General features: G+C 41.0%; 2 protein-coding genes across 2 annotated transcripts; both read left to right on the forward strand.

Annotated features, from left to right (window-relative positions):
- Positions 1-95: 95 nt before the first annotated feature.
- Positions 96-13,974, forward strand: LOC117536671 (elongation factor 1-alpha). The gene is made up of 7 exons (XM_034201630.1): positions 96-248; positions 3,389-3,568; positions 3,654-3,950; positions 4,678-4,828; positions 9,676-9,932; positions 10,853-11,087; positions 13,602-13,974. The coding sequence occupies exons 1-7, from the start codon at positions 105-107 to the stop codon at positions 13,724-13,726; spliced, it is 1,389 nt and encodes a 462-aa protein (XP_034057521.1). The 5' UTR covers positions 96-104; the 3' UTR covers positions 13,727-13,974.
- Positions 13,975-15,844: 1,870 nt separating this feature from the next.
- LOC117536670 (elongation factor 1-alpha-like) lies at positions 15,845-22,408 on the forward strand. Its single transcript, XM_034201629.1, has 7 exons — positions 15,845-16,021; positions 17,720-17,899; positions 19,386-19,682; positions 19,769-19,919; positions 20,301-20,557; positions 21,744-21,978; positions 22,287-22,408. Exons 1-7 carry the CDS (start codon positions 15,851-15,853, stop codon positions 22,406-22,408), a joined length of 1,413 nt encoding a protein of 470 aa, XP_034057520.1. The 5' UTR covers positions 15,845-15,850.
- Positions 22,409-24,376: the final 1,968 nt, after the last annotated feature.

Raw genomic sequence — 24,376 nt, forward strand, 5'->3', positions numbered from 1 at the left:
CTCACTAATGACCTCACATAGTGCTGCTCATACCATAAGTCTGACATATATTGCATAGTAGAGTCAACATAACTGTTCCCCATGTTTATAACCAGTAAATCAAAATGGGAAAGGAAAAGTTCCACATCAACATCGTGGTCATTGGCCATGTCGACTCCGGCAAGTCCACCACCACCGGCCACCTGATCTATAAGTGCGGAGGAATCGACAAGAGAACCATCGAGAAGTTCGAGAAGGAAGCCGCTGAGGTTAGTTTGTGGAAACACATGCCTTGATTATAATGTTGTCACTAAACATAAATCACAGCAAATCACACATGAAAATAGGGAAGACAAAATCGGTATTATCTTCTATATCATCAGATATGTAAGGGAAACGGGTGTGGTGGTGGATGACACTGCTCCCTGGTATTGCTTGGTTTAAACTGCCACCTACAAACCTTTACAGTCTGTCTATGGTTTAAAACACATGCACTGTCCCCAGTGGCGTAACAATGTTGTGATTGGCCCCGGTGCAAATCTTGTTTTGGGCCCCCATCGCCCCAAACATAACCGCACGCTGATGCACTCACACACGTATGGACATACGTCTTTTCCTTTCTCTTTTGAGCGCCGCTCTTGTGCTTTGGTTTGCTGTACATTATAAATGCAAGCTATTACATTTTTTATAATGCTGCCGAACTTGCTGCTGCTAGCAACAGGTTGATTAAACGGTTAGCTCGTCATGCAACTTATCACATGACATGAAAGCAGGGCCAGTTCTAGCCAATTTGATGCCCTAGGCGAGATTTTATAGAAAATACTTTGAGCACACAATTACTAGAGACTAGATTTGGGGGTACAACTCTAAACACCCATATGAAAAAGATCGGTTTACATTTTAATAATCAAATAAGTATGCCATATCCAATAACAAATAAATGTAATTTATTTTATTTTTGTTGTTCATTCATATCTTATTTTACCTAGTTAACATTTATTTAGTAATGCTTTTTTTTAATCTCCAGTTTTAAACGATATTTTTGGTTTACTGTCCTACATTGGAATGATTTCAAACCTGTTTATCCCAATAATTATAAAGTGCCTTGGAAATATGTGACCCACTCTATCGAAATCAGTCGGAAGTCGCAACGGCTCATTTCAAAATAAACGTGGATTTGCGTAAAAAAATTGTTTCTCTGGGTTTGGGTGTTTTGTTTGATTTTAAATAAACAAAGTATTGGCTTTCAGAATGTGAAACTTTTACTTCCAAAATCACATGATAAATACATGTTTGAAGCTTGTAAAGGGAAGATGACAGCTCTCACTCGCCACTCTGCTCTTCCTCAGCGCCGCTGACATTATGAATGTAAGCGTATAGTAATCATAGATAACACGGCAGGGTCCGTTACAGTTTGTTTTCATCTGATTTCAAATAAACAAAGTCTTGGCTTTCAGAATATTAAACTTGTTTCGGCCAATTCAGATGATAAATACAACTTTGAAGCTTGTAACGGCATAATTACAAGCGGAGAACGGAGTAACTTGACGTCACAGCAGGCATAACAACAGCCGGTGTTTCTCGTGAGTGTTTTCAAACACAATACGCACAAACGCAAAAATACACAAACACACACACACACACTTCCCCCAGACCAGTAATCCAAACGAAAATATTTTCCCTCCGTAGTACTTTGATTATTTGCTCCGCAAATAATCAATCAGATCGATGGATTCCAGAGAAGAGGAAACTTTGAAGGCCTTTTTCTCAAAATGATGACTCGGTGACAGTCATTATATAATGTGACATATTTCGCTTAATATTTGGAGTACAACAACAATCCTGATATCATTAGAAAGCTAGGAATCGCCTCTTTCCAACAGTGTATACAACTCAAAATGTGTCTTCGGGACAATGCGACTGATTTCGATAGAGCAGGTCACATATGTGTTTCCATAAATTGTGATCAAAACCTTTGAGACCCACTGAGATAACTTCGACTAAAGTTAACTATCTAAACACTGAGAGAGTCCTTTACCTCACTGAGCTGTAGTTATCAGCCTCTCAGTCTGTCAGGAAAGAGCTCCCCTCCACCTTTGTTGTAGAAACATCTTCTTCTGATATCAGTTAGCGCAGCTAGCACCAGATGCTAATAACAACAGCGCCCACTTTCATCACTTACAGCGCCCATCGTACAGGGCAAATGAAAAGTGTAACCGGGTTGAAAAGGGTGTTACCTCTACTTAATTATGAATGTTGTTACATCAGAGCCGAAAATTAGGATGAGCACCAACGTTCAAAAATGTTTCTCCCCCCCCCCCCCCCCCCCCCCCCCCAGATCTGGCGCCCTATGCCAAAAACCGGCCCTGCATGAAAGGGAGAAAGGTTATTGGACAGACAAATTACAAATTAATTTAGGTTGCTTGGTTTCTTTGAAGACTGCGTGAACTGTTCAATGTGGTTCAATATATATATATAAAATTATTCTTTTTCTGCATGGGCCCCTGGCTGGCTCTGGGCTATTGCACAGGCTGCACCGCCTATAGTTACGCCACTGACTGTCCCCAATTACTGTAAGTATCAGTACTGTGTTGACATCTTGGAAAATATTACTTGCAAAACTTTCATGGGTAATACAGCTATCTGAAAACCAGCCCCAAATGATCATTGAAATACATATTTAGTATGCATATAATATTATAATAGATACTAATTTATTAAAACTGGAATTAAATCAATCTGAGGGATTTTATTCACTAAACTAGAGCGAAATCCCAAATGCAATGTTTAATCTATGTCAAGTTGTACGTTTAAATTTAGTTTAAACAGGTTTTGAATAGAAGTGGAAAATTAGATTACTGATTTTGAAGACATTGTTAAATGTTTAACCTTTTTTTTAATTGAATATTGTAAAAGAAAACAATGAGATGTGGTAGAGTTTAAAAGGAACATTGGAAAAGTATATGCTTCGATAAAGGGTAGTCAGAATGAAAATTAGGAACAGGTAATAAACTTGAATGAACTGAAATCTGACTAAATTGGCATTCAATTTTGGTGCTAATGTTTCCTATTATTTTTAATATTAAATGATATAAATCAGCAAACATACCAAATTATATTTTATTTTAGGAAAATACCTTTTTTTAAATCTGATGCATTTTGCAATTTGGCCTATCTTGTTTAATTAAGGAATAAAACATTTAATGGTCACCAAACAGAGGTATCAAAAAACAATCAAAATATGATATTGCTACTTTAAGTTAGTCTTGAATAACTGAATTACATCTGGTAATGACACTGAGCAACTTTTTTGAAAAACTGTACAGTTCAGTGTTGAATTTCTCTGGCTGATTCCCACTTATATTTCATTATACATCCTGTTTTTTCTTTGTTGATTTAATCACAATAGATGGGCAAGGGCTCCTTCAAGTACGCCTGGGTGTTGGACAAACTGAAGGCAGAGCGGGAGCGTGGTATCACCATTGACATCGCTCTGTGGAAGTTTGAGACTGCCAAGTACTACGTGACCATCATTGATGCCCCTGGACACAGGGATTTCATCAAGAACATGATCACTGGTACCTCTCAGGTGAAGTAGACACACTTTTCAATGTTGTCTCAATTTGTTATACTATTTGTATGTACATGCATTTTTAAAAGGCCTCCCTCTTCAGGCTGACTGCGCTGTGCTGATCGTTGCTGCCGGTGTTGGTGAGTTTGAGGCCGGTATCTCCAAGAACGGCCAGACCCGTGAGCACGCCCTGCTGGCCTACACCCTCGGTGTCAAGCAGCTCATCGTAGGAGTCAACAAGATGGACTCCACCGAGCCCCCTTACAGCCAGAAGCGCTATGAGGAGATCACCAAGGAAGTGAGCACGTACATCAAGAAGATCGGCTATAACCCAGCCACGGTCGGCTTCGTCCCAATCTCTGGATGGCACGGAGACAACATGCTGGAGGCCAGTGAAAAGGTGAGGAACATACAAAGCTCAAGTTGTCTGGTTGGTAGGTGGACAACTTGCCTTACGTCAACTTACTTTAAATTATTCCATCACACATCTGTGACACTAACTCAGATTTATATAATTTTTACCTAAAGGTAATAAAGGGGAAATCTCTTATAGTGATCAAGGTTATACTGTAGAATTAACTCACTTTTATGGGTCGAAAAGCTTGTGACAAAATCATGTCTATACCAATGCTGTCTAAATTATATCATAATAGGTTTGAATTTATGTATATTATATTATTACTCGTTTATTTTTAGGCCAGTTACAATTATACTATTGGAGCTTTAATCTTACTATAATTGATCTGAGGTAAAACTATATTATACAGTACTGTAGTATATTATTATATATTTGAAATATCCACAGTACAGTCATTTAATTTGTTCTAGTTTGAGAAATGTTTGAACCACAAATAAGAAAAGTCAGTAAATAGCGGTGCTTTGTATTTAGGTAATACATATACATTTTTCAATGAGATGGTAATTTGCATGAGAAATAAATAAAAATCAAACATTTGGTTATAATAATTATCCTCTTAAAATGATGGATTTCCCCCGGACACACATAGTCACTATGAGAAGTTTCAACTTTGTGCCTTAGATTATTATTTATTGTTTTACCTCAAATAATCCTTTATTTAGACTCTTCCTGTCTTTTTTCCTCTCTCTCTGGGCACCCTCCATTTTAGATGAGCTGGTTCAAGGGCTGGAAGGTTGAGCGTAAGGAGGGCGGGGCCAGTGGCACCACGTTGCTGGAGGCTCTGGACTCCATCCTGCCCCCCGCCCGCCCCACAGACAAGCCCCTGCGTCTGCCCCTGCAGGACGTCTACAAAATTGGCGGTAAGGAGTGTGATTTCATTACAGGTTACAGTTAAGAAGGCAACATCATGTCATAGAAAGGCACACTACTTTCTCATAACTACCCATTATCAAAAAAAGACTAGCCTCATATAACACTTTAAAGCCCCTTCAAATGTGCACTGTAACTGTACGTAAATGTGATTTAACATGTCGATCTCATGTGTGAATATGAACACGTGTCACTTTAATGCAATGACAATCTCACCCTGTCAAGGTTCTGTATCACTTCCAACACCATAAAAAATGAAATGCCATAATTATTTCTTGTACAAAATGAAAATCTGAATTAATCAGGAAACCCGACAGTGAACCAAGAACCTTGAAGTAAAATAAAAAAACAATCAGCACTCTTTCTCTAGTTTATGAATATCCAGTCAGAACCTTTATTATAGAGCATCTGAGCTAATGACATCCCCTCATTGGGTCTTTTGGACATTATAAAATATGCAGCACCATTTTCTTTGCAATTAATGAAATAGTTCAGAAGTATTGGTTAAGGGGCAGAATGAGCCTCGCTGCTTCCAACAATGATCACAAAGAGAGGGAAAAGGCTTTTTAAACGTCACTCCTCTTCCTCTTTACCATTGGCTTCCTGCTCACTGTACTTTTCCAGGAGTCACCACTCCTACCTACGTTCTAAATATCTCCAAACATCAAGGGAGCATTGAGGCTCTGTAAACATTTCATGTCTGAATGAAGCAGGAAGTGACATTTATGTACAGACATTGCCCGAATGTCAAAAAAGGCATTAATTCAACAGACTGCAATGTCACACATTTCTATCTGAAAAGGGTTTCATTTACCTATCAAAACAAAACACAGAGCTTCGCAACCAACATTTGTACATACGAGTCAATGCTAACTTAAAGAAATGGAGATCTGGACTGAAACCCGGCTGCAAAAAATCAAACCAAACAAAGAAGAACAGAGAAAAGTTGCTTACCTGAGTGTAACAGTAACACCAACAGTAACAGCAGCAGCAGCATCTTGTGGTGAAATCAGAGACTCTTGAGTGAGCTGTCACAACCTAGATCCAGCCTCTGATATCTGCTCTGTGGGAGTGGATCCAGACAGCTAAAACAGGCCAATCACAGAGATTAAACTGGATCTTTTGGATAGTATCTGTGTATAATTAAAATACTCCTTCACCTGGAATGTTTTAACACTATTGTTAATTTACTCTATTCTGTGCCAGAGAAATACTGACTTGGTGTTCATTTAGTCAGCTTTCTTTTTAATTTAGTCTTAGTCCTGAGTCAAATGTCCCTGGTAGTTTTTTATAGTTTTTGGTCCACCACCGTTATACATTTTTTAGGGTCGAGTGTTAGTTGACTACAAGTCTGGGAATGGAGCGGAACCGGTTTTGGTTTTAGTCAATGAGAAGTGTTGACAAGCCTTTTCTTGTTGATTATATTGAGAAATGCAGCCCATGAGCCAATATATAACCATGTCTCTGTGCAGCGGCGCCGGATTCATTTCAGAGGTGGGGGGGCCAAAAAGTGCGTGTGTATGTGACATACTTGCCAACCCTCCCGATTTTCGCGGGATCGAGACTCCCGTTTTCCTCCCGGAGTCATATTTATCCCGATTTCTGACTAAATCTGATTTGAACATAACGCACCAAATGTTACTGTTTCCACTCGGACTTCAATACAGCTACACCATTGTTTGGTTTCCATAGTAACGTGTCTCTTTAGTAACGCGAGCAAATGAAAGTCTGAGAGGATCTTCAGGAGGAAGATGGTCAGAGATAACAGAACAAGAATGGACAACTCGACCCTCTGCTCACTCCTTTCCTGTAAATTAAACTATACAGACCAGCCCACACATATGACAGCGCAGTTGCTCATTCCATCTCTTCTTTTTTCCTGCTACGCTCTTCTTTGACAAGCTGAATGTTGACTGGTGTTTGAAGTAAGCTCTGTGAAAAGTTCCAGTTATTAACTCGGTATTTACAAAGCTGTCATCTCCACATCTGGAGAAAGTTACAAGCCGTTTGACAGCAGCACATCTGCATATTTCACAGAAGGCTCGTTTAGTGGTTTTGCAAATAATGAACCACTCTCTGTTTTTGTACCATTCTGCATTGAAGTACCTTTCTCTTTGCCCAAATAAGCTTTTATTTGCCCGTCACAATGTCCCGACAACAAACCTCCATGCAGTCGGAACCAGCCTGTTTCGGTTCAACGATGCAGAGCTGCTGCTGGGGTTCATCTGGCTGCGCTGGTTCTATGGTTGAAGGACCAGGCTCCGGAGTGTGGATGTCAGGGATGTGACATTCAAGTTGTTGAATTTCAGCTTAGTTTGACTGTATTTTGTTTTCTTATGCGCCGGTTCTTCTGACATGTTTGCAAGTGTATCTATCTAGGTTAACGGCTGACACACACTGAACAACGTAACACATAACGTAAACAACGTAACAAATAAACACATCTAAGCTTTGTTATTGGTTGTAATGTACATGGATACATTTGAATGGTGTGACAATGTCCTATTTGATTGGATTAAAATGTACATATTCTTCCTGTTATGTCTGCCTGCTGTATTTTACCTAATGCAAAGTGACCTGCTCCATCGAAATCAGTCGCATTGACCCGAAGACACGTTTTGAGTTGTGGAAAGAGGAGATTCCTAGCTTTCTAATGATATCAGGATTGTTGTTGTACTCCAAATATTAAGCAAAATATGTCACATTATATAATGACTGTCACCGAGTCGTCATTTTGAGAAAAAGGCCTTCAAAGTTTCCTCTTCTCTGGATCGATCTGATTGATTATTAGCGGAGCAAATTATCAAAGTAGTAAAGGAGGGATGATATTTTCGTTTGGATTACTGGTCTGGGGGAAGCTCGCGAGTATGTGTGTGTGTTGTGTTTGTTTCCCGGGGAAAACCCTCACGAGAAACACCGGCTGTTGTTATGCCTGCTGTGAGGTTAAGTTACTCCGTTCTCTGCTTGTAATTATGCCGTTAAAAGCTTCAAAGCTGTATTTATCATCTGAATTTGCCGAAACAAGTTTAATATTCTAAAAGCCAAGACGTTGCTTATTTGAAATCAGATGAAAACAAACCGTAACGGACCCTGCCGTGTTATCTATGATTACTATGCCTTACATTCATAATGTCAGTGGAGGGAGGGGGAGCGGCGCGGCGCTGTGGAAGAGCAGAGTGGCGAGTGAGAGCTGTCATCTTCCCTTTACAAGCTTAAAAAATGCCTGTAGCTAATGAGATTGAATATAACAATCAAAAATAACAAAATATACACAGCTAGATCAGAACGCGTTTTAGATGCGACTTTATAGTATAGAGGGGAATTATTGAGACGGGATGTGTACAGTGTTCCGCGGCATCTGCTGCTGCGAAAATGTGGGGCAGGGCTGTAAAGTGGGGGGGCCAATGGCCCCCTGGCCCCCCCGCTTCCGGCGCCCTTGTCTCTGTGTCCGGGTTACTGGTGTTAAAGTCTCCAGACTGTTCTTAATGTTTGCTGCCTGTGTAATGCATAGACTGTTTAAATAATGGATGTAGTTCTGATGTGGTACTCAACAGCACAAGAAACGATGAATGCAAACATTAGAAATATTTTTTCTCCAACATAATAAAGAGAGCTTTAATTTTTACATTTTTTTAACAAATTGTCCATCTTTTCTCTTTTTCTGTCAACAATATTGCATGTTGATATGGTCACAGTTAGGCCTAATGACTTTGGCAAATGTATTCATAAAAATGTCGTGGATAACTAATCATAGCAATTTGTTTATGAAGTTATAACAGCCTAACAGAGGCTTTTTCACTACATTTTCGATTTTTTTCTTTGCTGTCAAAAATATTCCATGTAGATATGGTCACAGTTTGGATTTTATGACATTTTTGCTGTTTGACATCGACTCTTATTACCCATCAAAATAGTTTGTTGGATAATATATTTGGAGATTACTAGTCATAGTTATTTGTTAATGAAGTTAATACTGTTTAGCATCTGCTACAAGGCGTCAATAATGTTGACGCCAGAGCCTTTTCTTATCAAGCTCCACATTTGTGGAATCAGCTTCCAGTTTGTGTTCGGGCGGCAGACACCCTATCCGTTTTTAAGAGTGCGCTTAAGACCTTCCTTTTTGATAAAGCTTATAGTTAGGGCTGATTAGATTCAGCCCCTAGTTTTGCTGATATAGGCTTAGTTTGTCGGGGGACATCTTACTTCTTCCTTCTCTCTGTCTATACCTGTGTACTCTCATGTTCCGATTAACCCAGCTTCCCCAAAATTTATTTTTGGTGTCTATATACGCCGGGATCCGGAGTCATGGATGATCCTGTTGCTGTGGTCCTGGATCTTGAGTCGTGGATCTTGAGTCGTGGCTGTGGTCCTGGATCATAGGTCCTGGATGGATATCCTCGTGGATTCATCTTCCTATTATACACACATGCATTTCCAAACATTTGGACTACCTATGTTGCAAATGTTATATCTTTTCAATTTACACACGGCATCTATTGCACGTCTGTCCGTCCTGGGAGAGGGATCCCTCCTCTGTTGCTCTCCCTGAGGTTTCTCCCATTTTTCCCTTTAAACTGTGGGTTTTCTCCGGAAGTTTTTCCTTGTACGATGTGAGGGTCTAAGGACAGAGGGTGTCATATTGTCATACTGATATTCTGTACACACTGTGAAGACCACTGAGACAAATGTAACATTTCTGATATTGGGCTATATAAATAAACATTGATTGATTGATTGAACTAAATTACAGCTCACACTCTTGCATCCAAAGATTCAGCTTATTCTAATGCAAGTTATTTTACTTTGGAGCAAACTGAAACGTCCCCTGCTCTCCCAGGTATTGGAACAGTACCCGTAGGCCGTGTGGAGACCGGCATCCTGAAGCCCGGCATGATCGTCACCTTTGCCCCCCCCAACCTGACCACTGAGGTGAAGTCTGTGGAGATGCACCACGAGACTCTCACTGAAGCTCTCCCTGGTGATAACGTCGGCTTCAACATCAAAAACGTGTCCGTTAAGGAAATCCGCCGTGGAAACGTGGCTGGAGACAGCAAGAACGACCCACCCATGGCCGCAGACAACTTCACCGCCCAGGTGAGTGTTCGTTTTTACATAAATTGAACTCATATTACGTAAATATACCCATATTTATCCCCATCTGAGTTATTCGTTTAATATACAGTTTAAAGAGACGGTGATAAAGCAGAATAACAGACATTTCTTGCCTGATGTCAGAAAGAATTGTCAGCCCAGAGTAGAGGGCGTATTCAAAGTTCTGTACCCAGTCAAAGACATTTCTTGAAATGTGCCAATTCTCATGGCAGATTTAGAGTACATGCTCTAGGCAGATGTTATGACAGCAACAAAACACAAATCAAGCGTGTGGATTTTTTACAAAATCCTTACTATTAATAACATTTACATACACACTCCCCTCATCATCAATAAGAGTGTGCTGAAGACGTTCCTGTTTTTAAAAAAGCATAAAGTTAAAGCTGCTTTAAGATTACCCTATGTTTGTCCTCCTGAGTCCTACATCTTATGGTATTGTATTTATTATTTGTATTGTATTTTATTTGGTTTTATTTGTATCTATTTTATTTGTAATTCACGTTCTACTTTGTCATTTTATTATTTTCTTGTAATATTATTTAGCTCCTAACACTGTCATCTATGTTTGTTAACCTGCAAAGCCCACTGAGACAAACATATGTTGTGATATTGGGCTATATAAATACACTTTGATATCATTTGATTTAATCCATGCATGAACTCTTTGTGGAAGTGTTTAAAACAACCCAAATTGTTGGTCGTAAATTGAGTGGGATGCTAAGTTTTAAATCTAGCTAATCGTAACGTGAAGGTGTACTTAACCATTTTGGTGAAAAGATGTATATCCCCTATATTTATGCATCATAATGTACATTGAACCAGACTATTGTTATAGTGGACAGTCTATCTTCATCCATTCTTCTTGGACAGCTCATTGGATGTGTCTCCTTTAACCTCTGCAGGTCATCATCCTGAACCACCCCGGGCAGATCTCCCAGGGTTACGCCCCCGTGCTGGACTGCCACACCTCTCACATTGCCTGCAAGTTCAGCGAGCTCAAGGAGAAGATTGACCGTCGATCCGGCAAGAAGCTTGAGGACAACCCCAAGGCTCTGAAGTCTGGAGACGCCGCCATCATCACCATGGTGCCTGGAAAACCCATGTGTGTTGAGAGCTTCTCCCAGTACCCGCCTCTGGGTGAGTGACTCACTGGATTAATTCCTGGATTTATACATTAAATTACATTACATGTCATTTGTTAGATGCTTTTATCCAAAGCGACTTACATACATTCAGTACTGTGGACAATCCCCACAGGAGCAATTTGGGGTGAAGTGTCTTGCCCAGGGACACAACGACATGCTGACTGCAGTGGGACTCCAACTTGCTACCCTCTGATTCGAAGTCCAGCACTCTATGCACTGAGCCACAGCCACCCCTCATACAGTACATGGGCTGCAGTCGAATAGTCCAAAAATCAGCTCCTAAGTTCTAACCCTATCGTCTATTCCTTGACCTCTGAGTGAAACGTCACGGGGTTAAGGGATAGTGGATAGGAGAATTCTAAAGGACTTAGGAGAAGAGACTGCGGTACTTTAGAGAATCGACTGCACTTTCACTATCCGACGTGTTTATGATGCGCCAGCGGACGTCATAAATGTGCGTCTGCTGCTGTGGGGAAACTATGGAAACAACAGTTTTCTATACAGCGGACTACAACATGGATGTTTAATAAGAACGAGGGACTACTGTAAACTCATCTAGAGACTCTGCACCGTGCTCTGATGCTGTTGCTTTATGCTTTATGAACGTGGACAACAGAGAAACATATTCTTCATTACCAAAGTTGGAATTGAAATAAAAAAGGAAAGTGAAACTTATGCTCGTCACCCTCTCCCTCCGGTCCACATTAATACAAATGATCCCAATACGTATGATTGTATGAACTATGAAAATATCTTAAAATCAATACAAATGTATTTATTATAAACGTTAGTCCTTAACATCTATCACTGTGTACATCACCATTCAAACATCTTTTAAAAGTTGAACAACCCCCACACAGCTCAGTAAAGACTGTGAGATGTTGACTTTATTTGATCATTTCAGTAAAAACTAACGTTCATATTTCTCTTTTTGATTATAATACTGATGAACGTTCAAAACAAAGCACTTTGGCAAGTTGCCCCGTTATATCAATGCAGACATTTTGCCGCCACTGTAGCTGCTTACGTCAATGACGGTTACACCCTGACAGATGTTAAGGACCTGCAGAATGGGTCACACCTGCTACAACAATTCAAAACTTCACTGTGAGACAAGGTCTAGTTAAAGCTGCAAATGGCTGAGTATAAAACCTCAGCAGCTTTATAGAAGCCAACTCCCTGTCAGCTCCTACCACCTGCGTTTCCGTCTATTGGTTTTTAATGTGCATTTCCTATTTTACACATAAAACAAACTGAAGGAAAATGCTGAAAAATAGGAAAATAATAATTCAAAGTTTTTCTTCTAACATTTTTTGGTACTTTGTCTGAGGTGGAAAAGTGGGTGTATTGACAAAAGCAAAAGTGTGAAGGAAACATATTAACCATCCACTTAAAGGTTACAAAGGGAAGTAACAAAACACAAAAATAACCGGGCGAGAGAAAAAGGAGAGGAAACTGACTGTTGAAGCCACAAAGTGATGCTTTAATTAATAAAAAAGAAAAGAGGCTCACCAGCCCATTTGCAAAACAAACTTAAAGTAACGAAGAACAACTTTCTTCTAAAATAAAGTGACTAAATTAAACAATACACCAAAAAAGGTAAACTGGAGCACATTTCCTAACAATAAACAAAACACAGGTTAAACTAGGCCTCACACAGAGACACTACACTACACTACACTACACTACACTACGCCACGCCACGCCACGCCACGCCACACATGCTGCACACACACAGCCAGAGGAGAAGGAGCTGCAGCCTTCCTCAGGTCCTTTAAGGAGGCCCTGATTGGGGATTGGGAGCACCTGGGGGAGAGGCTGCAGACAATCAGGGAGAGAGGAGACACACACACAAAAGCACACACACACACACAAGCACCCACTGCGGCACGTAACAACCTTTATTATAGTATGTTACGTTTATGGGAAGTTTTGGGACCAAAGACTTTAGTACGATAAAGAAAAACAAGCCACAATTTTGCTATATTGCAATATCTAAGTCGGAGAACAGCTTTGTCAATCGTGAAAGTCACCACCCCGTAAATGGGCTTTTTTGAGTTTTCTTTTCCTGTAGTGTGTTATTACGGTTTTCGGTACAGGTAAATGGTCTGCAAAGGCTAACATCCCCAAAGTCCCTCCAGAGGGACTTTCTCCCTCACACTCCCCAATCCCCTGAAACACCTCAATTGGACTACTTCTTACTTCCGTAACATAATGGAATCACTATGTAACACTCACTCTTCTATTGGCTGGTGCTCCAACACATTGCACGTGATAAACTATGGGGCGGGACATCTCTAAACGGTTGACCAATCACAACAGAGCCGGCCAGCTAGTTTTTTTCTTAGCTATAATGAAATAGACAGAAAAAAACCACAAGTGTTTAAAGACTAATTATTGTATGATAAGAAAAAAAGGTTGAATAAACAGATAGGACGGCATCTTTTCGGCCTCTCATTGCCTCCTCCTTTTTGTTTCTTTTCTCATATCCACCTTCTCCTCTCAGGTCGTTTTGCTGTGCGTGACATGAGGCAGACTGTTGCCGTTGGTGTCATCAAGTCTGTGGACAAGAAGCTCCCCTCCGGCGGAAAGGTCACCAAGTCTGCACAGAAGGCCGACAAGAAGAAATGAATTTTCTTACAGGACGTCCGACAAAGAGTCACGTCACAGCAGCAGCGGCCCACCCCGTCCCTTCCTCCCTGCCCCTCAGCGCCGTCTGCTCTGAGACAGAGCTCTCTACTAAAGGAATGGCTTATGCTGATTAAAACCCATCGTAAAAGTTTCCGCAGGAAAGGAAGGTTTGGGCCTTTTTAGGGGAATCTATGATCATAATTAAGTTGAAACCAAAACAATAAAAAACATAAACATTGCCAAATGAAGATGTTTCTTTTGTGTTTCATTGCATTTCCTCTATGTAAGGCAAGGCAAGGCAAGTTTATGTATATAGCACCTTTCAACACAAGGCAATTGTGCTTTACAAAAAATGAAAGACATTAAGAAAATGGCATTTAAAATCAGTCATTAAAAAGCAAAGATAAGAATAAAGATATGAATAGTTCAATTAAAAGCAGCGGCAAAAAGATAAGTCTTCAGCCTGGATTTAAAAGTAGTCAGAGTTGCAGCGGACCGGCAGGTTTCTGGGAGTTTGTTCCAGATATTTGGAGCATAATAACTGAACGCTGCTTCTCCATGTTTAGTTCTGACTCTGGGGACAGAAAGCTGACCAGTCCCTGAAGACCTGAGAGATCTGGATGGTTCATAATTTAGCAGGAGGTCAGAAATGTATTTTGGGCCTAAACCATTCAAAGCTTTATAAACCAGCAGCAGTATTTTGAAATCTATTCTTTGACACACAGGAAGCCAGTGTAAAGACTTCAGAACAGGAGTGATGTGATCCACTTTCTTAGTGTTAGTGAGGACTCGAGCAGCGGTGTTCTGAATCAGCTGCAGCTTCCTAATAGATTTTTTAGTGAGACCTGTGAAGACACCATTGCAGTAGTCCAGTCTACTGAAGATAAAAGCATGGACAAGTTTTTCCAAATCCTGCTGTGACATTAGTCTTTTAATCCTAGATATATTCTTTAGGTGATAGTAGGCTGATTTTAGTAATTGTTTTAATGCGACTGTTGAAACTCAGGTCAGAGTCCATGACTACACCTAGATTTCTGGCTTTATCTGTTGTTTTGAACATTGCAGACTGAAGCTCAGCACTAACTTTTATACGTTCTGCCTTGGCTCCAAAAACCATTACCTCAGTTTTATCTTTGTTTAATTGGAGAAAGTTCTGACACATCCAGTCATTGATTTGTTCAATGCACTTACTCAGTGTTTGAATTGGAGCATAGTCTCCTGGTGAAATTGTTACGTACATTTGTGTGTCATCCGCATAACTATGGTCACTTATTTTGTTGTTTTTCATTATCTGTAAAATATTTCTCGCTTCTACTGCAGATTATTATTCTTGCAGGCGTAGTTATTAAAAATATAATGAACAAGAAGACACTGGCAAAACTAGTTGGACAAGTCCGTAGAGGAAATTAAAGCAACAGTACAAACATTCATTAAACAGATACGCAGAAGGAGGAGGTTATAGGAGAGGCGTTTTCCACAGATCACATAGTAGCTGAAGTAGCAGGAAGTGAGGGTGCAGATTGATAAAGAAGGGCAAGAGACGACACGCATCCACCTCGTCCATTTTGCTTTGCAACCAGATGAGTCAAAAGGCTGGAATATGTTTAGATCTGACATGTGAACCGATTCCATTAAACTTTTGTGTGTGTGTTTAAAAAAAAAGTTCTAACTCTAAAAATACCACCACAAACCTGACTGTTGGCAATTGGTTGCTGATCAAATGGTTTGGATTACATTTATTTCCCATTTACTGAATACTTTTCAGATTTAAAACAAAATATATTATCAGTTCATTTAACATGGTGCGTTGCATAGAAAACATAGTTAATAATTGGGCAACCTAAAATATTTGGTAAAATAAGGAGGGCTACTCGGTTTTTTAAAAACGTTTTTTTTGTATTACTTTACTTATTTTACTATTCTTTGATTTTATATAACTAGGAAATTCTCATTGAGATTAAAACTCTATTTTGCAAGAGAGTCCTGCTAGCTAACAGCTAACTGATTTTGAATAACCTGTTTGAGTGGTACGGACCTCAATGGTGGTCCCACTGATCCTACTTTATTTACCAGATGAATGTGAAACTGAAATATTGAATTTAAAAGTCAATATAACTGCCCGTCATGTTGTTTAGAGCCAGAACATCAACAATGGGAAAGGAAAAGTTCCACATCAACATCGTGGTCATTGGCCACGTCGACTCCGGCAAGTCCACCACCACCGGTCATCTGATCTACAAATGCGGAGGAATCGACAAGAGAACCATCGAGAAGTTCGAGAAGGAAGCCGCTGAGGTTGGTTTTAGGAGACACCAGAGGCCTTAAACTTGATACATTTTAGGCCCAAACTGACATGTGTCAGGTGTGGAAAAACAGGTGTGGTGAATGTAACTGCTTCCTAATTTTGCCTTGTTACAACTGCCATCTACTGTTGAAATACGTGTACAAACTTTAACAAGTCTTCCCTCAATACTCGTGTTGAAGGTGCAATATGTAGTTCAGAGACAGATGCTCTTAGAAATAGGGGGCAGCATTTCACCTTACTGATACTTCTGCATCCAATCAAATTTACAGTCATCTGTCAAAAAGCTTGATATTAACGGTCACCTGAAGAATATGCACATTTCCCTGCTAAATATCTTAGAACTGGCCAAATGAACACTGCGAGGCGTTGGCCTCCTTTCTGTTTATACGCGTACTCCACCTGCGTGTGGAGTTAGTAAATGGGTTTATTGGACTATATCCACAGTAAAAGTTCCGCACCTTTGTCCATCCGAATTGTGGCAACTAGAGCCAGGGCCGTCCCTGGCCAACTTGAGGCCCCACGCAAAGTTAGATGATGAGGCCCTCTGTTTCGCGAGCGTCGACGGGCCACACTAATTGCGCCGCATAAGCGCATAGGTGCGCCGCATTTGCGGCTCAGTTGAGGCTCAGTTGAGGCTCAGTTGAGGCTCAGTTGAGGCTCCCTCCGCAAGATGAGGCCCCCCCCCGCGAGATGAGGCCCCCCCCCCCCCGCGAGATGAGGCCCCACGCAGTCTGCGTGATCGGCCTGTAGGGAGGGACATGTACATGTCAAAATTCTTCCCAAAGGTCAAGGAATACCATGATCATAACACCAGAGGGAGCTCCACAAATCATGTGAAACTCAGATTTGGCACAAAAAAGGGGGAATAAACGTTTCGCAATTATGCCACATCAAGGTGGAACGCTCTTCCCACAACTGTAAAGGAAAGTAAAACTATACTTACCTTCAAAACCTCTCTTAAAGAGCACCTTCGGGGGAGAGCATTGCAAAACTGGCCCCGGTAATGGTACAAATCTCAACCTGTCGTTCAATGGACAGCTTCCCCCCCCCCCCCCATCTATGTATATACTCGCATTTTAGATTCTGTTACTAACTGTATATCTGTAGACTTGGTATGTCTTAAATGTCCGGTTAGGATGTATTAGAACAAAATCTAAAATGAAAATTGTAAATAAGCAATCTGTATGTAAAAAACCACCTGTATGTAAATTGTAAATAAGCCATCTGTATGTCAAATATGTCTTATATGTCTTAAATGACATGATGAATTGGAAATGGGGGACCCTGATGTAAACAAGACGAAAGTCTTTCTCTGGTCTGCATCCCCTTAACAATTGTATGTTTTGAGCTGTACTGTACTGTACCCAATATACAAGCTGTTAATAAACTTTTCAATCAATCAATCAATCAATCAATCAATCAAACGGCCCTGACTAGATTACAAGACACGATGGGCTGAGGCTAGTTAGTTAGCACGCTAATTTCAGTGGAAATCTTTAACATGACGTCAAAACTGTAACGTTTTCAAATTATAAAAACATTTTTAAAGATAAAATGATGTTTCCAAAAATTGGATTTGCATATGTTTCTGTTTATTGTTTCATTTTTTGTTAAACTCCATTCCTGATTCACCACTCATTTTGTTTTTCCGATTTCCTACTCTTTCTGTGTTGTTTTAACCACAATAGATGGGCAAGGGCTCCTTCAAGTACGCCTGGGTGTTGGACAAACTGAAGGCAGAGCGTGAGCGTGGTATCACCATCGACATCGCTCTGTGGAAGTTTGAGACTGCCAAGTACTACGTGACCATCATTGATGCCCCTGGACACAGGGATTTCATCAAGAACATGATCACTGGTACCTCTCAGGTGAAGACACACCCTTTAACATGCTCTTTCTTTACTTTTACTTTCAGGATGTAATCTTTCTAGCAGAACCTCTTATCAGGTTCAGGGTATATTGCCAATATTGCAACAACCAGTATTTTGGAGTTGTAGTAGTCCCTAAAATCCCGTTTTATAAAAAAGTTAAATTGAAGTTCCCAGATCCCAGATGTTCAGCTTGCTAGTGCATACAAAATAATAAAAAGAAAATGCTAGTTTTACCCCATAGCGTGATGTAGGAATGAGAAAATAAGCTAGCATAATAGCAATTCTGATGCCCTCGTCTGAAACGAAAAAAAATGTAAATGCCTAAAATAAGGTTTATGATTCAAATGAGCCTAAGAGACTTGTTGATTTGTTCTGGTACATAAATTGCGTCAATGAACACCCGGCTTGTGAATATGTGGCTTAAAAAGGCGGTTGCATATAACAAGTGGGTAAATAGCCTTTAAGGTCCTTACACACCAAGCCGATTTTCGGCGTCGATAGATGTCGGGCCGTCGATGAGCATCGTGTCGCCATACTCAGATTGGTGTGTCTTGGTGTGTACTGCACCGTTGTGTCTTTTCGGCCGTGCCGACACCTTCCGCCGCCGATTCGACATGTTGAATTGGGAGGTTGTCGGCTAAAGGCCCGGACACACCAAGCCGATTTTGGCCGTCGATGGGCGTCAGGCCGACGACGAGCGTCGATATGCCCTACTCAGATTGGTGTATCCCGCACCGTTGTGTCTTTTCAGCCGTGCCGACACCTTTTCGACTGAAAACCCACCGATTCAACATGTCGAATCGGTGGGCAGTCGGCCAAAGGCTGTCAGCAAAATAAATCACTCTGATTGGCTGTTCAGCTAGCGAATCAGTGCATGAGAAGCGAAACGGAAGTGAGGGACCCAAACAAATGATTAAGAAGGCAAATCTGAGATTTCATTTAACTCCAGCTCTCGACACAGGTTCGGGAAAGCCCCATGAGCTTCTCGTTGTAGAGTGAAAATGGAACGCACACACTATTCGTTGTTTGTTTATATCACGCAGTCTGTTCTTCTTCTCTCGGTTATCACGCAGTCTGTCTTCCGGTTGTTGCCTCTTTTGAATGACGAATACACACTACCGCCGCCTGCTGGTAAGGAGAGTTATTGCCACTCACGCATGCGCAGTTCGTACGTGCTTCTTGGCCGTCGGCTGAAGTCTTTGCGGTGTGTTCCAGTGCGACACATGGGGGTCCGTCTGTGTCAGTGCTTTGGTGTCAGCTTGATGTGTCCGGGCCTTTAAGGTAGGGACACACCAAGCTGACACCAAAGAACTGACACAGACGGAGACCCGACTGTTGTGTCGCCTCGCATCGGCACGGCCGAAAAGACACAACGGGTTATGGCCATGTTCTTATGATTTTGAAAATACACACAAAACCATCTATTTGGCTTTAACATAGCGTGCAAATATGTCAAAAATAAAAAACATTTCTCCATATTCAGGCTGACTGCGCTGTGCTGATCGTTGCTGCCGGTGTTGGTGAGTTTGAGGCCGGTATCTCCAAGAACGGCCAGACCCGTGAGCACGCCCTGCTGGCCTACACCCTTGGTGTGAAGCAGCTCATCATTGGAGTCAACAAGATGGACTCCACTGAGCCCCCTTACAGCCAGGCCCGTTATGAAGAAATCGCCAAGGAAGTGAGCACTTACATCAAGAAGATCGGCTTCAACCCCGCCACCGTGGCCTTTGTCCCCATCTCTGGATGCCACGGAGACAACATGCTGGAAGCCAGTGAAAAGGTGAGAAATGTTACTTTAAGGTGCCTGACTTGTGTACAGGGTGGATTAGACTTGGAACTAAATATTTATTTTGAATCTGTCCTCAGATGACATGGTTCAAGGGATGGAAGGTTGAGCGTAAGGAGGCTAATGGCAGTGGAACCACTCTGCTGGAGGCTCTCGATGCCATCCTGCCCCCGTCCCGCCCCACCGGCAAGCCCCTCCGTCTGCCCCTGCAGGACGTCTACAAAATTGGCGGTAACTTTGGACTATCACAGATATCTTACCTACTTTTATTACTTGTACATCTTCCATGGTATGGACCGCAATCTTAAGTTCCCGCAGCTCAGCCCCAAAAGACTCCAATTACAGTTGACACTTCAATTAATCTTCTCCTAATTAATGGATTACTTTGTATGGTTGCAATGGGGAAGGAAATATGATTGGCTTACCTCTCCCTGCCCAGAGCTCCCTGACGACAGTAACATGGAGGAAAGCCAAACACTGTTCATTTGCATATATTGCCTGCATTGCAACTATACAAAAAAACGGGTAAAAAATTGGCAAAGTAATCCTTTAAGACTATTTTCTCTTTGAATTGAACAGAGGAGCATATTAAAAAAATGTCTGCTCTCCCAGGTATTGGAACTGTGCCCGTGGGCCGGGTTGAGACCGGTATCCTGAAGCCTGGTTTGATCGTCACCTTTGCTCCTGTTATGCTCACCACTGAGGTGAAGTCTGTTGAGATGCACCACGAGTCTCTGACTGAGGCTATGCCCGGTGACAACGTCGGGTTTAACGTCAAGAACGTGTCCATTAAAGAGATCCGCCGTGGATTCGTGGCTGGCGACAGCAAGAACGATCCACCCAAGGGAGCTGAGAACTTCACTGCCCAGGTGAGTCTGAAGAAATTAAATAAAAGGGATATAAAGAAATATTAACCGTCCTTTCCCTCTTTCCTTCTTAATGACTCGTTAAGTGAAACTGTATTTTCTATTAAACTGAAAAGGACTGAATGTACAGATCACAAAAAGTGCAGGACTCAGCCACGCCACCCTGCAAAGGTTGAAATGAATTATACTTCCTTGGTTATTAGTTTTATTTTCAAAATCTACATTTTAAAGTCCATTCAACAGTGCAACATTTTTTTATTTTGAGACGCTACCCCAACACCCTAACCCTTCACCACATATCTTCCATTTATTGGTCAAAATGTCAGGTATCTACTTTTACCTATCCCTTAAACCACGGGTTCCCAAACCTTTCAGCCCGCGACCCCCAAAATAACGGTGCCAGAGAGAGACTGGCGACCCCTGTCAACGGGGGCGGGGGGGGGCTCAGAGAGTTAAACTTGGGCCTGCGACCATAGTTTTTCTGTATTTTGTTTAGAAAATCCACAGCGGTGGTTTGTGTCGTACTACATGCGGTGTATTTTGCATTTCTCTCTGTAGCCAAATATCTGTGAGTCTGTTGGCTCGGACATAAACTCCGTAATAAATGTAGTCTACATTTCATAAGAGGTGTAAAACCTGAGAGCATTTTAAATCGCATTTGAACAAAATGCTTATGATCTGTAGTTGTATTTGTATTGTTGATTTATTGTGTGAACGAGGCGATATAGAGATGTAGTGGTTAGCTGTCATTATTAGGCTGTAATGTAGCCTACTGTTGTACTGGTAAGCAGACCTATTGTTTTGGGATATTTGTGAAGTGTTTTTTTATTGGTCCTTGGTATGAAAAAGGGGGAAGCCTCGCTGCAGGGAAATTATACAGATGGCTAGTCCGGCCCTGAAAAATGTATATGCACATGTTATTATTAATAATAATAAAAAAATTGATTAAAAAAATTGATAACATTTTTTTTTTTTTTATTTGCAATTTTGATTCCCCACTTTGGGAACCCCTGCCTTAAACCCCTAAATATATTGATTAATGTAGCAAGATATTTTTCAAATAGTCATAGTGACTTGAGATGAAAGAGATGCATGATTGCTGCCCATTATCAGGAAGTGCAATCATCTCAGGCTCAAAGTGAGATCTCTCCTCATCATTTCTAAATGCACTTAAACATTATTATTTCAGGTCATCATCCTGAACCATCCCGGACAGATCAGTGCAGGTTACGCCCCCGTGCTGGATTGCCACACAGCTCACATTGCCTGCAAGTTCAGCGAGCTCACCGAGAAGGTCGACCGTCGTTCTGGCAAGAAGATTGAGGACAACCCCAAGTTTGTCAAGTCAGGAGACGCTGCCATTGTCATAATGACTCCTCAGAAGCCCTTGGTGGTAGAGGCCTTCACCGACTATGCTCCACTGGGTGAGTAGGGTTTTCTTTACTCTGCCTCTACACAACACAGAATCTTGTTGAGGCATTTATTTGTTGGCAGAAAGTTTTTGATGCCCAATAATCCATATCTGAGGGCAAAGCCGTCAAGCACTCTGCACGTCTAGATTAAAATCAATGGATTTGCATATGCAAAAAATGCTTCTTGTGTAAAACATCTAATTTATTATGCCAGATCTTTTCATTTAGGTTCTGTCATGACATGAAATGAGCACAAAATGATCTTCTATTGCCTCTTGACTCCTCTGTTTAAGTTTTTTCTTTATATCTCTTGATCTCAGGTCGCTTTGCTGTGCGTGACATGAGGCAGACAGTGGCTGTCGGTGTCATTAAAAAGGTTGAGAAAAAAGATGCTAGTGGAAAAGTCACCAAGGCTGCTAAAGTTGCTGAAAAGAAGAAATGAATTCTCATGAATGACTTTCAACAGAAAATCCAATCTCAGCAGCCATACACTCTTCATCCCAATGCCATTGTCTGGCTAATGAATAAGAGCCATTGGAAGTTTTCGCCGGAACGGAAGGCTTTTTGTAAAACTATTAGAAGAATTAGGTTGAAAGCAAATAATAAAAATCTTAAACATTCCAAATGAACATGTGAATCATTTTGTTTATGACTTTTAAAGATTGAATGCAATAATGACCGATGCGGCTTATGAGTTAGATTGAGTTATTAAACACTTCCTCTTTGGCATATGTCCGCAAAAATGAAGTTCTTCACTTACACTGTGGCACAAGAGTGCAAACAGTGGAGCTTTCACCACTTCTTTATGTGCTTTTTTCTTTGGCCAGATCACGGAGATTCTTTAAAGTAATCAATAAGATATTAAAATAATTAAAAACAAACAGGGAGCTAAGGCACAAACAGCTTAAACAGGTGTGATGTGAAGTACGTCCAGGTTCTGGTTAAAAGCCTAGCAATTTAATTCTGTAGTCGTTTCAAAGTTATTTTGATAAACACAAGAGGCTGTTGCAATATAGAGCACAGGGTAACTTACTGTTGGTAGTTTTATGCAGATGATGTCATTCTCCTTATTTGCAATTCATTTTCTCCCTCCCTCAGAATCTACAATTGTTTAATCATTACATTGCCTCCTCAAGGTGTCCACAAGAGTGAACAATTCCCAATATTAATGTCAGAAATCTTCCATCCTTTGTATCTTTATTCAAGACGAACCTGATCATTTAAAAATCTAAGGGATAAAAAACTCTAAGGGACCTGATGCCAGTATAAACGTAGTTTTAAGAATAACTTTTGCCTTTGTCTGATCTTAGATTGACTAATTTATTTATTTTGAGAGAGAAAGTCAGCCAGATCACCTGGCTTTAGCTCAGTGGTTCTCAAACTTTTTCTGTCAGGCCCCCCCTTTGGAGAAAAAAAAAAAGTCGGGCCCCCCCAACACAAATAGTCACGTAATGGGCCAAGTTAACATTTATCAAAATACATCAATATGAACGTGTGCATTCCTTTGCTAGAACAGTGATAATAAAGCAATGCTCCATAAGTCTGTGTGGTCAAAAAATAAATACATAATACAATTGTGCAATCCCTTTGCTGGAACAATAAGTTATAATACTTTGCCACTTTGCAATCTGTGCAAACAAATGAAAAGAAAGAAAGAAAATACTGATATTTGGCAAAAAAGTGTGTGTTATCACAGCATTAGTGGCTACAATGAGCCTGTTTTGCACTGCACATTTCTTCAAAACGGGGTTACAGGCTCACTTTTGGGGGTACTGTGGGGTAGCTTGACGTTTCATAGAGGGTGCTCAAACATTTAGGGTTTCCCATTAATGTACCGGGCGCTACAGTGGAATTTTCTACTGCAACAATCCCCACACAAATACACGGTGTACCCGCGACCGTTACAATGAAGGCTCGATAATCAGCTCACGGCATATAGGTGTAAGCAGGGGTAAAGTGCTATTTTTAGAAGTGGGGAGTGGACCTAACAGGAGGGTTTTTTTTTAAATATTGAAGTTAAACGCATCAATCTGGTGCACTTTGAGAGCAACATGTCAGGATTATTATGTCATGTCACGTTTCTATGTCTAGGTGTGGGTGTTTTTCCGTTCTCCTTGTCATGTTTTCCTCCCTGTATATTGTCTGGTCTCTTTTCCCTGTGTTTTCATGTATGTCGTTAGTTTCCCTGGTGTGTCTAATTTCCTGATTGTTTTCACCTATCACTACTTTTTCCCCTTTCACACCAGCAGTAGCGTGGCGTGGGGAAAAATGTAGGGGAAGCCCATTTTTTGGGTCGGGGGGTGGTCAATAACGTAACCAGATGAGTGATTACAGCGCCCGGTATCATTTTACACACATTTGTATCACACAGATGCAGGACTTGCACACGCCTGTTATCTAACCGACAGGT

Source organism: Gymnodraco acuticeps, unplaced genomic scaffold (genome assembly GCF_902827175.1).
Source record: "Gymnodraco acuticeps unplaced genomic scaffold, fGymAcu1.1, whole genome shotgun sequence".
NCBI classification, from domain to species: domain Eukaryota; kingdom Metazoa; phylum Chordata; class Actinopteri; order Perciformes; family Bathydraconidae; genus Gymnodraco; species Gymnodraco acuticeps.